General features: G+C 35.2%; 1 protein-coding gene across 1 annotated transcript; it reads right to left on the bottom strand.

The window, feature by feature from the left end:
* Window positions 1-1,302: 1,302 nt before the first annotated feature.
* Window positions 1,303-17,541, bottom strand: LOC120344333 (uncharacterized). Its single transcript, XM_039413499.2, has 5 exons — window positions 16,925-17,541; window positions 15,480-16,585; window positions 14,580-15,100; window positions 6,182-6,541; window positions 1,303-5,627 (listed from the first exon to the last, which is right to left on the bottom strand). Exons 1-5 carry the CDS (start codon window positions 17,364-17,366, stop codon window positions 5,216-5,218), a joined length of 2,841 nt encoding a protein of 946 aa, XP_039269433.2. The 5' UTR covers window positions 17,367-17,541; the 3' UTR covers window positions 1,303-5,215.
* Window positions 17,542-17,762: the final 221 nt, after the last annotated feature.

Below are 17,762 nucleotides of genomic sequence, written 5' to 3'. Positions count from 1 at the left end.
AGTTTTTATAAACATATATATGTTCATCTATTTATAGCCATTGAGTTTAGGTGAAAGGTAAACTAAAAATAAGAGTGAATTCTGTGCTGTACAGTTCGGATAGGAAGCTGTGAGAAGCGCACTTACTTATCTAAACTTCAACTTCGTTATTGTGAACACAAATTGAAAGTCGAATGTTCAACTACATCTCGCACTTATTTACAAGTTAGTCAAGGCGATGTAATTCGATATTGCATGTAATATTGGAGTTTATAAAATTTATTTCATCTGAGAGAGGAAATAATTTGAGTATAATAGATTATGTATTTATATATTTCAAAATGTGACTCTTGTTATGTCATTTCTGGATAAATGCGTTGCGTAACCCAATAACTGTACCAGGAATTCACACCATAAGTTTACTCCGTCCAATTGTTAACATTTTGAATATTATAAAGCATCTCATCCATATCAGATCCAAAACTATATCAGCAGTTGGTCGCACCATAATAGATCCGTTTTCTTTGTAATCTTCAAGTTTAGAGCAATAACATTTCTATTTATAAGATTACACGAATGTATTTTCTTGCTAGAGAGGGAATATTCACAAAGAGCCTGAAAAGCAGGTTATGACCGGAATGTGCTGTCACCAACCGTGGTTCATTTTCCATTCAGTGGAGTATAACAGAAAGAGGTGCAAAGCGTCATTTTTGCCTGTAGTGGCAGACCAATACCAAAAAAAAGAAACTCTGCGCTGTAACGGGTAATTGAAGCTTGTTGGTTGTATGTAAATGGAACTCAATGTTGCATTATGGGTTAGGGAGTTGCGATAGATTTCGAATTTATTCCAACGGATTGGGTACAGACGAAACTGATGCGGCAAATGATTTTCCACGTGCAGCAACGACTCCCTTACATAGCCATCGTTGCTAGCGCTTCACCGTTTGCAATTGATCAAATCTCGGTCCTAGAGACTGATATCTCAGTTTCGACTGTAGTTGTGTAACTCACAGCAGATTATAATTCGCTTCTGATCATCCGAATGTATACATTTGTTCCTGCTTATGTTTGAGTCGAGGGCGTGTTTATAAACATCCTGAATTCGTGAAATTGAACGGGATTTAAAAGTTTATACTCCACTAGTCGCGAAGCTCAAGAATGCTGACAAAGCTTAACAAAAATGAACGTTTAGTTATGTGATGAAGTCGAAGTCAGATTATTTTGAAACCGAAGTTGAGAATAAAACTTGAGATGCGTATGATTTATGAACACTAAAAAAAATAACTCACGCCCCCCTCCCCCTAAAAAATACTGTAGACAATGTTTTATCTTTAAAAAAGTTTTTATTGGAATTGATCCGGATAAATGTAAGAGCTTTAAAAAAATATTCAACGCATCGCAGCAATATCGTTAATAATTATAATAATATCAAGATCAATACAAATAATAATTAATTTTATTAATTAATAGTAACATTATGATTATAACAGTTTTTATATAATAACAAATGAAGCAATAGAAACAGTAACACTACAAAATGATTATTTACTCTTAACCGACTGAAGAATTAGCAATTATAAATAAAAGAGAGAAAGAAAAACGAAAACGATACAAATTTTTGGGTTGACATCTATTTGATTGACCGTTATTTGACGACAATGACAAGATGGTTCAATATTTCAAAAATATTCAAATGACAATTTATTGTGAGCAATGTCACATGCCTATATTTAGAAGCGAGTGGTACTAGGCGACCATAAAAAATGATGGCAGCCAAATTGCCAACTGCGGAGGAGGTCATTCGAATGGCGTTTGCGTCAGTATATCCATCATTCTATTTCTGACTGTAAGAATTACTTAGAGAAAAAATATCCGGAAATAGCTGACTTATACCACATATAAATATGCAGCAAAAGTAATGTAAAACCAATAAAAAATCATTTAGGATTCTTACTCACGGCCTAACTATCACTTATGATTGGCATGGCATTTTTTTCAATATTAGCCTACATACTGTGAAAGCCAATGAGTTTACGCTATATTCCACGGCAAGAAAAAAACAATATCTAGCCTTTGTTACGAGAAAAAAATAGTTGAAAAAATGATATTCGTCTTCCTAATGTACTGTCCGTATTGAGGTGGGAAAACAATTACACAGTGTTTATTCCCGATTGTCATAAACAAATTGAAGCACCAGTCCAAACTTGTTTTGAGTAGCCAGAAAATATGTAATAGTTGTTGTTTTTTTGGTCTTAACAAGGGCTGAGTTGAAAATCACCTGCTATTTATAGGACATCCCACTAATTCTCCTTAGAGAAAGTCATTGAAGTGAATATTAGAAATCCGATAACCGTTATTTCCTGGCCAGTAGGATTGAAGAATTGATAATTATCTGTAAATTGCGACACATGTGCTACTTATTTTTGGCGTTATTTCGTATTTACTTTTCAAAAATTACGTTAAAACTACTTTTCTTGTTAAAATATTGCCATTTGAATTAGGTTCGAAATCGGAGTCACATTAAGAGTAAGAACCATACGGACGTAAATATTTGTGAAATGTGCAAAAACAAAAATGGTGTAAATCAAAAAATCAAATGAATTGAAGCGACATAAGTAACTGATATTTAACATAATAATCTCAACGCAAATATAATCTATTTTAGGCAAAAATGTAGCGATTATCATTAAAATGTTCCTGCCTTTGGTATTTCCCAATTTTTTTTTCGTTAAAATGATCATAAACGGTAAAATGATATAATTTCTGATTGTGGTATTGTCCTAAACTGCGGTATTGCACAAAAACGTAAAACAAAAATGCAAGTTTGGGGCAACAGCTGCAATATTTCAAACAGAAAAAAAAACACAATTTGAAAAATGAAGAAGTTATACATAATGATACGAATTATTAAAGTTACATTAGTGCAAAGTGCTGTAGCATTTTGTATTCATAGAAATACATAGTGCGGGTTTGTCAGACGAATAGAGTAATAATGAAGAAATTGAAGCAGCCGTCTAACGGTCGCAAGGCTTTGCTCTAATAATATCATTATTAATATTATTACCATGATAATTGCATATTAATTATGAAGATATTTTTGTGGTGAGCACAGTGACACCATCGCACACTGCAAAAATGCATTCAAATTACTAGCATTTTCTGGCTTTTTCAAATAATCAGTGTGTGTTTTATCCATGCCTGGGTTTTATATCTAATATGAAACGCATTTTGATATGCAAATTATGCCAGAAAATGTTAGTACTTCTTGTGCATTTTATGCAGTGATATTCACAAGGGCTGATGAAAAAAACAACATAAAATTAAAAATGAAGAAAATTGGTGTCTACTGGAACTTTGATAGCAATGACAAATATATATCGCATTTTAATATCTTTGAGGTGGGGGTAAAAAGTTAGAATGAAAAAAAAATACTTCGGACCAGAAAAAATAATTTTTCATTTCAAATGTGAACATATTAATGACAGACCCAAGTTTTGATGTCAAATTGTTGTATCCACATAATTATATATTTGACGAAACGTTCATTGAGAATAACCATTTAAGCTAGATATAATTTGTTATGGAATACGATGCTCTGTGGTATTGGGTTTGAATTGACCATGTATAATCTCAAGTGAACCCGTTAAACGGGACTGTATAAACCGACATAATGTAGGTAGTGATTAGTAAAATGTAAAGTTTCAAAATTCTCATACAAGTAAAGCTATTCTGTTGATTTGACGTCTAAAGTTTGAATTGTATAAAATTGGGTCGTGTTTGATTGATTGAGCACAAACTGACATCGATTACTCGACTGTTTTTCCTCCTCATCATTTGAGTGATTAGCGCTTGAGTACGTTCCTGTTTCCTGACGAGGCGGTTTTCTTTTAGTAAATTTTGGGTCGCATGGAAATGTTTTTCTGAACGTTGCATTGTTTAGATTGGATATAAAATTGCTTCTAATCCATCGCGGACGCTGATGCCGTCAACGACTTCCTCGGATAAATAACTTAATTAAGGATAATTAAAAACTGTGTCAAAAGCCTAGCGCTAACGCGAATTCATAATGGTGTTTTTTTGGGTGAGTTTTCTTAAAGCAAGTCCGCAATCCCTCAATAAAACTAATATTTATTTGAAATACTGCATCGTTAGTGATTATAATTATGCAACCGATATTACTAGTATGAAACGCCATTTTAGCTATATCACTTTCAGATTGTACGAAAGTGCTAACATACAGACATATGTATTACATATGCCGCTAATAGTTAATCCATTTTGGTGCTAAAAGGCAAATGCACTCAGAGATCCCTTATATATTCCATCGGAAGATATAAGTGGGTGGGCGTGAATAAATGACATGCCTTGTTTTCAAAGAGGTAGAGTTTGCTTTTGTCGTGATTAGGAAGTCGGTGACGGATTTGACACATTACATTGCGATTCCCAATAATGATGAAGATCCATAATGACTGATAAAAAGCGTAAAAATCACTGGCATTTGTGGATGTTTACGATGCGCAAGCCTAAATATTTTGAAAAGATAAGTCATACCTAATCGGATTTGAAAATTGCTCATGAGAATTAAATAGCTTATTCTTGATTACTCATTTAGGCCCAAATATCGCAAAACTGCATTTGCAAGCAAATGCTGGATATTTTAACAAACTTTTGTACAGTATAAAACCCGTTATGATAATATATAAAATGCATGGCGCGTTACTCGATCAATTTTCGTAGTGAAACAAAACAAAAAAGGCAATAAGCAAAAGCAATATCGACTTTGCGGTAATAAATAATTCCTTATGTATAATAGTATGTTAAGTGCGTTCGGTGCCCGTGTGCTTTTCTGAATAGTCGTAAATAGTGCAGCTTTCTTGCAGTGTGGCTTTTAATCGCCATCTGCCTTGTATAACGCAGGGGAACATAAAGAATTTACTATCGATCAAGCAGCCATCGTCATTCTCAAACTGTTTAATTCATTTTTGTTCCGTCACTAAATAAGTATATTGCACATGTGTTTATGTCCACCTGGTATGGCTTCGCCAAAATAAATTTGCTTCTTTTCGGATTTCATAGTACGCAGTTGAAAAAATTCATCAGATTTACTAAATTTTTTATATGATTGGTGTGACCTTTGAACCCGTATAGATGTTTGAAAATGTAAGGCCTATTTGCACAAAAAATAGTAGTAAATCCGATGTACTCATCTAACATTGTGACTGTGTTTCCTCCAAGCTCAGCTGATACTCTTCTTTAATTGTGTCATTTCCTGGGTTGATAAAATACGCACGTTGTGATCGTGTCCGTGCATTGTAGGTGTTCGTGTGAACCAAACAACCTCATTGTTCTCTTTGTATTCCTCTTTAGCTGGAACTACGATGACTGGGACATCCCTTGTCGGTCTCCATATTAAAGTCTGTGCATTATTTGCGCTTGGTCGCACCAGTGCCGATTTTGGAATATAGTTTGTGTGGTTATTACTGTTATTATCTCCACCTGCACCGGGCCTACGGTTTAGACGTTTCGTTCGTCCGCTTGTTGCAGAACCGTTGCTGCTGCTTCGACGAGGACTGGAAATGTATATTGGCTCTGTATTGTTCTTTAGAATGATTGGTTGCTTCTGAACCAGTGGACTGACTATTCGCGCCCTTGAAACAAAGAATTTCACATTTACTTATACATTATACTACATTTATAAATATCAACTGTGACAAGGGAACATATTTTTAGTACGAATATGGTAGAATCGCCCATGAGAAAGGGCTTTCATCAATCTACCATGATGCCTGATAATTATACAATAATGGCCAACATGGAGAAATCAAAATGTCATTTTCATCATTACAAAAATTACGTACAAAAACAGAATGAATTATATCGATATATATGCATATATAGTACGACAAAATCCTAGTGAAAGACAATCGTCTGGTCGATATAAAGGGCCAAAAGGAATCTTGAATGAACACTATCAGCCACGCTAATAAAATAATAAACATTCCTATTTCGTACCAATGAATGTATTCAATATCAGAAAGAATAATTTGGTTAAATAGTTTGCCTCCACTTGCCCCAGTAGTGTATTATTAGCCCGACGTTTAAGTTCACTTGTTTTTTCAGGCTTACCGAAGTAACTAAGATTAATTAACGTTATAAGATTAAGTCCCTTACGAAATGGAATCGATAATATATTCTGAATTACCTTTTTCCCAATTCCTGTGTAGGATCTACGTCAATTTCGAGGTAAAAATGCCATTTTACAGTCCTTAATACTTCAAGTCGGCCTGTTGTTTGATTGACAGCCGCAAGCCACGTCGTAAAGCTCTGATCACGTACTATGTGCGTCAAGTGCGCTTCTGAGCCTTCGCTAACGGGAATGTCCCACGTGACTGACGGATAAAAATTATCGTTCATTCTAAGAGTCAAACTCCTCGAGGTATCTGTTGGACCTTCAACGGTAGCAATTTCCGTTGTATTACCATACCAAGGATATGATACACCGTCACTATCACTAACAGCTGTTATTCTCCTGTCTTTCAATGCAGGTATCTCCCAACTTGAACTGAAAAGCAAAAGAGTGAATTAACTTGGATAGGACAGGCTGTTTTTTTCTATCTAGAAATAACCTGAAAATTTTAAAAATGCTTCTATAAGAAATCATTCAAATATAAGCAAAAGGAGCTTGACGACAAGTTTGAAGTCTTACATGTTCAAAATAGAGTTTCATTTCAATTTTAGACAAATAATTTTTATCTATATTCATTTAATAAATACAAAAATAACATTAATTTATAGGATTTTATATTTGCTTCAAAATCGTAACGAAATCCTTATCTCAGTGACTAGAACAGTCACCAATGAGGATGTCCGGAAATCCATACCATATTGAAAAATATTTGAATGACTGGTTGCTGATGACCAGCCTATGTTGTATTTTCTTATATGCTCATAAGTCAAAAAAGGCAAGCTGTGCCATATAGCTATGCAGCGCATGACAGAGGAAGGAAGGCAACGTCTCCTCTTTCCTATATAGCGCATAGCGTATTACATTACGCAGAAGGCAGAATTGAATTCATCTCTTGTGCAGCCCCAATTTTATTCATCTGCTTATTTAAATATACCAGCTTAGACGCGTATTGCCGCGAATGTGAATGCAGTAGGCCTATTCATAAACTGAAAGAATAACGGTCACATTGAAGCCAGACCGGCGTTATTTAAATCACTCATAGAATATTTTAAAAATCCTGACAAAGAACAAGTTGGCGCCCATTTTAAAAAATACCATTTTTTCAATATCTCCATTAAAAGACACAAAAGCTAATCCATGAAGCCCACCGCATTACAACTGTTGTTGGCGTTGGCAACTGTCTCACTATAACCATACTGGAATGTATTATTATTAATAATTATGTCATTGTAGTTTTCAGTTTTGGTGATTATAAAAATGAACTATGGAAAATAATTGTGATCTTTGATGTATAAAAATTCATTTTTCCGTGTTGAAGACAGTCCAGCCCAAATCTGGATAAAAGCCTCTTTCATATGTTTAATGTATCCCCCAAGTAACAGGGATTGCATTTAGTAAAAATAATTAGGTGTACTAGAAGGTTACGACTGATACATATTCCATCCAATTCAACTTTGAAATGTGGCTACCAATATTTGGGTTAGGGATGACACGGGATAAGTCACATTTATTAAAGTTGCAAAAATAGTTTAATGTTGAAGCATAAATTATTAGGACTTACCTATACCGTTAATTGAATATATGATTATATTGGTAGACAGGGTAGGCAGCACTGAATTGATTATGAAAGTTCAATACAAAAGCACCGTTTGAAAAAGTTTTAATTTATTCATAATCGTTACTGAGTAGAAATCTTCAATGTACCTGCTAATGGTATTGGCAGAAAATGAAATCGCCGATACCTTCGGCCATACTAGGTGAATAATAGAATATAGCACTGTTACAAAAATCCCCGGTATGTAATTACATTTTTCTGCCTATATTTGAAATAAATTAGGCTTGGTATGGATTTCATAGCTAATAACTGCAAGGCACTGCAATATACACGAGTCCTTTAATCAATAATGCGGCAACCTTCCCGAAGGAATAGTTTGTCATCGTTTTTGAAGTCTTTGTTCTCATTGACAAAGGCATTTCGACAGAGAGGCGTTGCACTCATCTGTGGAAATTGTTCGTTGGTCATTAGACTGAGACAATTTCGGTCACTTGAACCAGCATTGAACTAGTTTCTTCTCATTCAAAGCTTATTGTTTTAAAATTGTTTTTAAGCAGGTGTACTGAGTGAACAGATTTGGGAATAATTTCTGTTAACATTGTATAAATTTCACCCTATAACCATGTTGTAACAGTTATTCAATTTGGTTACTCATTTATTCAATATAAGCACCAACTCAGTTACTTTCGTTGTTGTAAATAGGTGCTCAGCTGAAATTTTCAAAAGAAAGAATACCAGTATTATCTCAATTTGGAAATTGTTGAAATATGTTTGTGGCATTTTCGCATCGGTCAAATAGTTCATTTTAAAATGCTTGCATTGATCATTGTGCCCTTCTCCTATAATGACATTTCCCAAGGTTTGTAGGAATTGTTGTTTCAATAACACGTTCTTTGGTGCACAATTCACATATAATATTTATTTTCAAAATCAGTAACCAAGATCTTGTGGTCATCCCACTTTGCCATGTTTAGAGAATTATGAGCTATCGATTTGAAGAGTACAACACGAAGGATAAAACTGTGTTTTGCTATTGCATGTCTTTGCAGGTATGAATTATATATCAGCCCTACGCCAGCTGTTAAGCACACTATATAAAACACCCTGTGCAATGTTTTTATAAATATATTTATGACGAACTAATGCGAGTTACGGGCGAAAGTTCACAGAATATTACAGAAACAGCATTCATACATGTGGCGCTATATTGCCAGTCCTGGAAGAATATAATACCGGTAGTCTGGGGAGAGTGCCGGATTGAACTGAAAATTGACTCGGTTATATTGACATTCACCAAAACAAGTTGCCTTATTCGTCGATACTAGTCGCAAGGTATCAATGGATGCTTACCATATTTGAAGAAGGATTGACCCCCATATATAAAAAAAAATGTCAGCTATGTTTTAAAAAAGTTGTAAATGAAGTGAAAAATGTTTCGGATATTATGAAGCAGAACCCCGCCTGTTTTATTCTACAATCTCTCCTGCGTACAATCAGAACCTTGGAATTGCCGGCATGCCAGATGAGTTCGCACAATGTATCATGAATAACGGTATGGTACATGTTGTGTACATTAAACAGTACATCTTGGAGGCTGATAACAACTGAAATCAGCTTTCAAGGCTTCATAAGCTAAAAGAATCTGGATTGCAAAATATAGCGTTGTTGTGGCTTTGCACGCAGTCTGGTGTATATGTTTGAATTCGGTTGCAAATTCAACACGATGTATGCGTGTTTCAACTTTCATTCGCTATATCGTGATGATATACAGCATCAAAACAAACCCTGTAATGATGACAGGAAGTTATGCAAACAGCCGTTTGCCAGTGAGATTTTATTAATGAAGCTACTGACTCGGACCCAGCATTGGCAGGCTGTGCGTGATGCGTAATCGTGCTTCCGTGGGATCATTTCTGACGACATCATGGTCAGTTCATTCATTCCAGTAGGAACAAAGAGATGATTTGACCTAAGGAGTGTCTTATTTTATTATTTTGCAGTCTTATTTTCTGCCACACATTACTCTACTGATTTGACAGGAGCGTTGAGTGAGGACGCAAAACGGAAACTTCATGGTCAGCAATATTACATGCTAACACAAGCCATACAAAAATGTGCTTTTTTGTTGAAAAATGCAAATTGACATATAAAAACCAGAGTACAGAACGATTAAATTAATATGATAATGGACAACGAGGTCTAAAAGCGTGAAAGATCCGTATATAGGAACTTGGGTTCCATTACATTTGAACCCACGTACATTTGAACCCAAGACAATTTCACCTGCATACTATTGCACCTATGAAATTTTTTTTTACTGATATTTGAACCCATACTAACCCTACCCAGGACTACTCAACTGGCGGACCGCACCTAATTATTTATTTTGGATCATTAGCCCCACTTTTTAGGTTTCCTATTATAAAATGACTCTTATAGTTTTGAAAATACATGGAAAGAACTATAACACCATAATAAACAATCTTGTTTAGTTAATAATCATTAGTCGGCCGAGGAAATGCGCGTTTAAGGATGCCGAAATATAATTTAAGGAAAGACCGGACCCAAATAATTTTGAAGATGTGTATGCGGATCCTCGGTAAAAATAGTTGAGTAGCCCTGCCCTAACCTATGGATTTTAGCACCCTCATATACATTGAATCCGCGGATATACGGGTGCAAATGTATGGGTTCGAATGTACGGTCACCATGAACTTGCATTTATGACACGATGTGCCTCCCTCAATACGTTAATGTAGCGGGTGATAGACGTTTCAACATTATTTGATCTTGCTTGAACACAGTAATTCGACAAAGATTTATGTATATAATTTACAGTAACCATCTCTAATCAGCGTGTACTTTCAACCATCAAAGACGTGACAGAGATCAAATTTGGTCCTAAAATGGCGTCTGATCATCTGCACCTCACAAACAAGGTAAAATTATGCACTGGAAAGTCCCAATGTGATATTCCGGATATAGCCTGAACGTGACGCACAAATATGCAAGCGGGATTTTACTGAAGACATTGTTGTCTCTATGGATCAAAAATATAATAAAAGGAGAATTTGGTCACGGTTTATAGCGGAAATCAAGAGCATGCTAAAAACGTTAATCTGGCAATAATGCTCAATGTTTCTATTTTTCACATAGTTTAAAATCCATCGATCAAATACTGTTCTACGTTTATCCAGTAATTTGTGACAAAGAAAATATCTTATTAAGAGAGTTACAAAGATGGTAATTTACCTATTATTGTAAAATGAAAGTTCGTTTAAGGAAATGCTATGTCTCTCGGTCAAATCGGGTCCAATTTCTGTTATATGCATGACGCGACTTAGTTTCGTTGTATTACTGGCCTAACGAACCTACATTACCCGCCAGATCGAAACTGCAGGGATTTGAGCGATTTGAACCAAAATAAATATGACGACGTCGATGTTAGTGATTATTGAACATGACGTTTTATAAAAAAAGTTCAATATATTTTGCGTATGCGTTAATTTCTCCTGTCTTGATAATATTCAAATTTCACAATGATGGTAGATTTATCTTATTCGTGCTTGCTTATAGCATGCGTGTTGTTTTTCTAAACTAAATGAAAGCTTTGCATATTTTTCCGCCTTAGTAAGTAGATATAGTCATATAATATGTGTGATATAAACCTAGACGACAAACTTAAGTTGGAAATACCAAAATTTAGTTATACTAAATTTTTGAACAAAATGCCAGACCGTTTTAGAAACAACCTCATATTACACCGCTAGAGAGTCACGGAAATGAGTGTCATTGAAATCTATAGGACATTTTGAAATAAAATGTTCACAATATATATACAAAATGATTTAAGAATTTCAAGCATTTAATAGGTCACACTATAAATGAAATATTTTTAAAGGAATACAGTTTAGATTTTTTTAAACGAAGACACGTTTAATGTGAGAAGTTCTGTCAATAATTATCAGTCTAGTTTCTAATGAGATTATTAAAATCAATTCCAAACTAGCAGTACAATTCGCAAGTTAATATTTCAACCTAAAAGAAAAATATTTTCAAAATATAAAGATTTGATATATATAACCGTTCACAGTTATATCAAAGAGCAAAGTCACATAATGTTAAAAGATTGTCATGGGTTACTCCTACTTTTGAGGGTAAGAATTGGAACAATAATTGTGCTTCAGAACTCACCAGAATGCTTTAAAATATTAAAAATGACGTAGATTAGGGTTTGTCTTTCACCTGCAAACATTTCAAGTGCTTTCTGTAACGTAATGTCATGTTGCTAAACTAGATCATCCAGAATTTCTAAGTTTTCATGTTATTACTAGTTCAAATCTTTTAAATATTTGTTATAATTAGTACAAAATTTCCAGGTCTTGTTTGAATGCCTCCCATAATGATAATCTCTTAACCAAAACGTACAGTAGTGTCACGTTGGTGCGTTTAATTCAGCAGCGCATTCATATCTGTATATATATTTGAAATTTTGACTACGATGAAAATTTTGACTTACCAAATATAAAAGCAAAGTCAAAATAGGCTGTTTGTTTATATGGTTAACCGTATATGTCTTATCATGTGAAGTTATGGGGCAGACAATTTAAGTTTGTTATAAACGAAATTTCCTGCTCTTCAATTCTTTTTTTGTACAAGATTATTTAGTCATTTTTCATCTTTTGGTCAAAGTTGAAAGATAGCTTTTAGAATTACCAATAGCAGGAGTTCGTGACTATGGTGCATAGCCGTTCAACGTAATGTCACGCTTTTGTGGCTTAACTTTTAAATCCATATACTAGCTCTACCAGAGACTCATTGCGTCTTGCATTATTTATAAGTGTCTTCCTAACATAAAAGGCTGCTCCGCTTACTAAATCAGCAGTAAAGAAACACGGAAAAGTGCAGACAGTCTGTCGTTTGTTGCTTGTAATGCAAGACCTTGTACTGTAGCTTATGTAGATATGTAAACAAACTACATGTACAGGATGTCCCCTCAATAAACTCATGAATTTGAACGAAAATGGAGTAAATTATTCAAGTTCGTCTACACTTGAACTTCTGCTTGTGTATGAGTATACCCTGAAGTTTCAGAAATCCAATAGGTTTTACACAAAAGTTATGTTCTCTCTCGAATATGTTCCAAAGGCCCTCCTCGGTGTTGGAGACAGACTTGCATCCGTTGTGCAAAATGTCAATGCCAATGTCTTTAATGCCAAGAGGTGAGGTAATTTGGAACATAATATGCTAGTACGAACATACCTTTTGTACAAAGCGTCCGAGGTTTCTGAAACTTTTGGGTATAATCATACTCAAACAGAAGTTCAAGCTCAAACAAAATTTGATTATTTTTTCTTCCTTCTCGTCCCCCTGGTAGTATAAAAACTGATATTGCGTCCACCATTTTGTGTTTAAAGTTTCAGCGCCACTTAAAAAGTATACAAGGGAAACTACACTAACAACATATCTTTTGGCTAATGCCTAATATCTTATTCAAAAAATTTTGAAAAACTTCCTTAACTATAAACATGGTATTTCAGAGGTGATTTAAAAACACTTTCAATTATTCCATTACCTGTTCGTCCTTGTTATACAAATCAAAAAAATTTTCCCATTACAACATACATCGCGTATATAATAGCGTGTTACAATATTGTACCGTGACTGTTACTGAGTCCTTTGATACAGAGAATGCTAGTCAAATTTGATATATTTTGATATAATTTTTTTAAATTGTGAAAGGTGGAAACTCTGGGCAATAACTAAACACAAAGTGCAGACTAATGTAATATTGAATTCACAATAAATAATTTTTTTTGAGGTAAGTATATCTACGCATTAGTTGCACTTTTTGATTCAAAAGAATTTTGATTCAAAGAATATAATTCAGAAGTGCATAACTTATAGACTACTTCCTGAGTTGACAACACCGTTGTGTCATTTGGCATCTTACAGTTATGTATTAAATGCTGACGATACTCTTTTAAAGAATTTAAATATTAAGATAAGTTTTTGAATATTGTTTGTATAAAGGTTGCTAGCAAATTAATCATACATAACTTGTTGGCAAAAACTAAGCGAGTTTTATAACATTTGCGTCTGGCTGCGTTTAAAATAAGAACAAGCCATTTCTCAGAAACGGAATTGAATTGATCTGTCTTCTACAAAATTTTGACCGACGTTGTAAGTTTTTCTAAGAATAGTCCTCACGCAAAGTACTTACAGTAAACCAATCGACTATGCGTAGCATTGGTAGCATTACTATGGTCAATAATTGTAAAGTTAAAACGAGGTTAACGTAACACATCAAAGAACTTGCGTTTTTTACGCAACATTTAAAGCTTGCCTTGTGGACGATATTTTTCTTTTAAAAATATCTCGCGATTTCTTTTTATTCAAGTCGCTAGAGTTACAGATTTATATTTTCCATTTACCCATGGTTTTACCGATAATAGGAAAAGCAGCACCCTGATTGAGGTACTTTCAGAGACCATAACAATATGAATGCCATCAGTGTCAGAAACTGATAGAAATGGTTCTTCCGGACACGGTATTCGTTACAGGCTAGTGATATGTTCATAGGATGAAGACTGAACATTGGGTTTAGCATATATGCCTATAGCGTAAAGCGCGCAACTACCGAAAAGGAAAGCACTGGTATATATGGTATATACCTGGCTAACTAATCCCATAGCCTACATGGACCGGTAACCGGCCGTTGTATCACCATGTGATTGAGCCGTATTAACGGTTTTCCTTTCCCCCGGGATAAATATGTAAATCCTATCTGTTATTTATATATGGTAGATGTTCTGAAGGTATTCGCCACATCACTCGATAGAAAAAAACTTTACTTACTTTCCTAAATTTCCATATTGGTTGATGAATTTCATAGCATCACAAGCCTGTATCCATCCTACTGTCCAAGTTTCCTTTCGTGGTATAGGGGGTACAATGACATGTGCACTCGCCCTGAAGTACGGAGTACGATATCGTAGCACAATGGGCGATTTCTCCTCTATCTCGGTTGGGGTTCTGTCAATGGCTGCTTGAATGTCTTCCACAATAACACCATGATAGTGACATCTATCTGGACTAACTTTCGCTTTTGCAATACTCTGTATACAACCCATTTCGTTAGAGTCAGTTTGAAGGAAAACGCTGCTTTTGCTTAAACAAGGATTCAGTAACGTTTGATGTAGGTTGAAATTGTTGAAAGGAAAATTGGGTTCTTGTATTCTGTCTGGATAGGATTTCTCTACGCGATCAAAACTATGCCAGTCTGTTTGAGAGTTATGATGGTTGTTTTCAGATAACCGAAATGGCTTGCCCTCCTGTGATCTTATCCGACAAAAATTGCTCTCAAAGCCTTCTTTTACCTGGCAATGCAAAAAAGTTAACATAGTTTAAATTAACCGCCAGCACATTATTGCTTGAAATATTCTGCATTACTGAGATAGGCGAGCCGCTTTAACAGTATCGTATAAATACTCTGTAGGCTTCCAACTAACAATAACTGAACGTTAGCTATAACGCGTGGAGCGTGGATTACGTATTTCCGCAAGTGTGATGCAACGGCTATAATCATCATTGATGATGGGCGTCATAAGTTTGGGATCGCTCCGATAAAGTATAACTAATAGGCACCAATAGTACACCATGCAGTACACATGTATATGTAAGGACTCGAATTTATTCACGATTCGAATCCCAATTGCAAAACGAAGGTCATTATTGAGTTCTATGACAATATCTTACCTTATCAATCCGGTTGAAGCCCTCCGTAAAACAGTTTCCGTCCTGAGAACGTGTAGCCTTTTTAGATCCCGAATTATAGCGTTTGTGTCTCAGCCACTTATTAGGATCATAAACAGTTTGATTTGAACTGGATTGAAGGTCTATTAGGCTATTGGAACTTAATTCCTTACTGAGTTGACGTTTATCAAATGCTATGTGTACTGAATGCCACACTGGGAAGCGCGTGGATTCAAGGTCTATTAGCTCAACGTCTGGGGAAACGCGGGCTAATGAGGAACCGCAACGTATACGATTTGATGGAAAGAATACCGGAGATGATGAAGTCGTTTTACGTATGCTTTCGTGTTGTCCAGCTGAGGAAAAATTATCACTACCGTACTGAATACCAGGCCAAATGAACTTTGATTCTGGTGGTGCACTAGCTGCGTTTCCGTTGTTATTGTATATTCCACCAACCGGGACGCTTGACTGTTGATAGTCAGTTGAGTTTTTTATAAAATAATCCCAACTGTTGCGGAAAAGATGAGGAAAATTGGGCGATTCTCTTGGTTCTCGTTGGTTTGACGAGTGTGTCTTTGTAAAATTCAAATAAGATTCTTTGTTTTGTCTTTGGTCTGATGGTATTCTGGGACGAAAAATTCTGTTTGATGAATTCGACTCAAAAAAGTCGACCAGTCTTTCAATCGAGGAAGTTTCTCTCTCGACCGCCGTGTTGTATTTTCCAGGTAACTTATCGTTGGAAGATAAGCCTGGAGAAGATGAAATATTTTGACGAATAAATTGATAAAAGTTTTCGGATTTATCTCGCCTTGCTTCTTTTATTCCACTAGTCGATGAATACCTAAGGTTTAAATCGTCTGATTGGGATAGCGAAAGAGGATCGTGTGGATTCGTTCGCGTGGTGATTGAAGACAGAGGGTTCGTATTTAAACTTGTTCGTCTTTGGCGTACAAAGGTTGTTTCTTCAGTTGAATATGTTGTCGTGTGTTCTGTAGTTAAATCTTCTATTTCGGCATCACAAATAGCGTCTACAGTTTGTGACTCAGTCAACTGGTTGCAGCAATACGTTGCACTTGGAGAGTTGTCATTATTTTCATTTGCATTCGCTGGAAAAAAAAATAACTCTGCTGATTAATTCGGTTTTATATTGGTACAGTTAAAATGCAATAAATACATTTAGTATTATCAGCAATTACAATTAAATAACCAAATTTGTCAGTTCGAAGTGCAATCAAAGCTTTGAACCTCGATAAAAAAGAACTCTAAGGGTACATCAGTAATTTGATTAAGATTTCTATATGGATTATATTATTTACTTACATCCTACAGTTATACATTTCATAAAGTACGAAAAATAAAGCAGAAATTTAGGAGAGCCAGCAGCAAAGTCATTCATATTGTGAAAAGTGACAAACAAACGAAACATCATGAAAATATCGTCATACCTGTAAAAATTGGCGTAAATTGTCTATCAAGCGTCTTACTCCTTGGTACTTTTCTCTTGTTGGAGGTGGAAAGACGATACAAAGATTTCTGAATCCGGAAATCAGGCAATAACAAAGGACACTTATCATGAAAAGGAAGATTATTCAAAAAATAATTCCACTTGATATGTGCGCGCTTCCCTTGAGCCGAGCAGTCGTAAGGATGTGTCCTGTGCGAACACTTTCGTGATTTGTTCCCTCTGTCACAATTTAATAAGTCTTCACTGTTGCCGGAAATCGTAGATCTGCAGTTATTTCTAGTTGCAAATAGTTTTTGGTAGGGCTTACTTTGTTCTCTGTTGTCACGAGTTATTTGGGTTTTTTCAAATTTCAATCTGTGTGGAGGTGATGGATAGCTCTCCAATGGTTCGACCACCAGACGAGGCGCTGCCTCTATAATCATCTAGTCAAACATTAGCAGGAGCTGGCCGAAAAAGGCAGCGCAACAGGAACTTTGTGTGGCGTTTGGAGCTGGCGCTCTTTTAGTTTGCTTCGCTGTTGAAACGAGCGCCACTGCAAGCATTATAGATAACTATTATCTTGTTTATAAAGCTGAGCCGATGGTATTGCTAGCTATTTTTTCTGTAAGAATATATATAAATATAAGGTTAATGTGATTTGAGACTGTGATCTTCTTTGCATTTGTGTGTTGAAAAAAATCTTCTTTGCAAAAACTTCTTTAAATGGTAGCCGAAATCCCGAGAGAATAAAATCAAATAAATGCACTAATATATCTAAATATGAACCAATTTATATACAGTAATATTTATATATGCTAGTATTTCCGAGTTACAATAAC

The sequence above is a fragment of the Styela clava genome, chromosome 5, assembly GCF_964204865.1.
Source record: "Styela clava chromosome 5, kaStyClav1.hap1.2, whole genome shotgun sequence".
Lineage (NCBI taxonomy): Eukaryota > Metazoa > Chordata > Ascidiacea > Stolidobranchia > Styelidae > Styela > Styela clava.
This window is presented reverse-complemented; position numbering and strand designations above follow the sequence as displayed.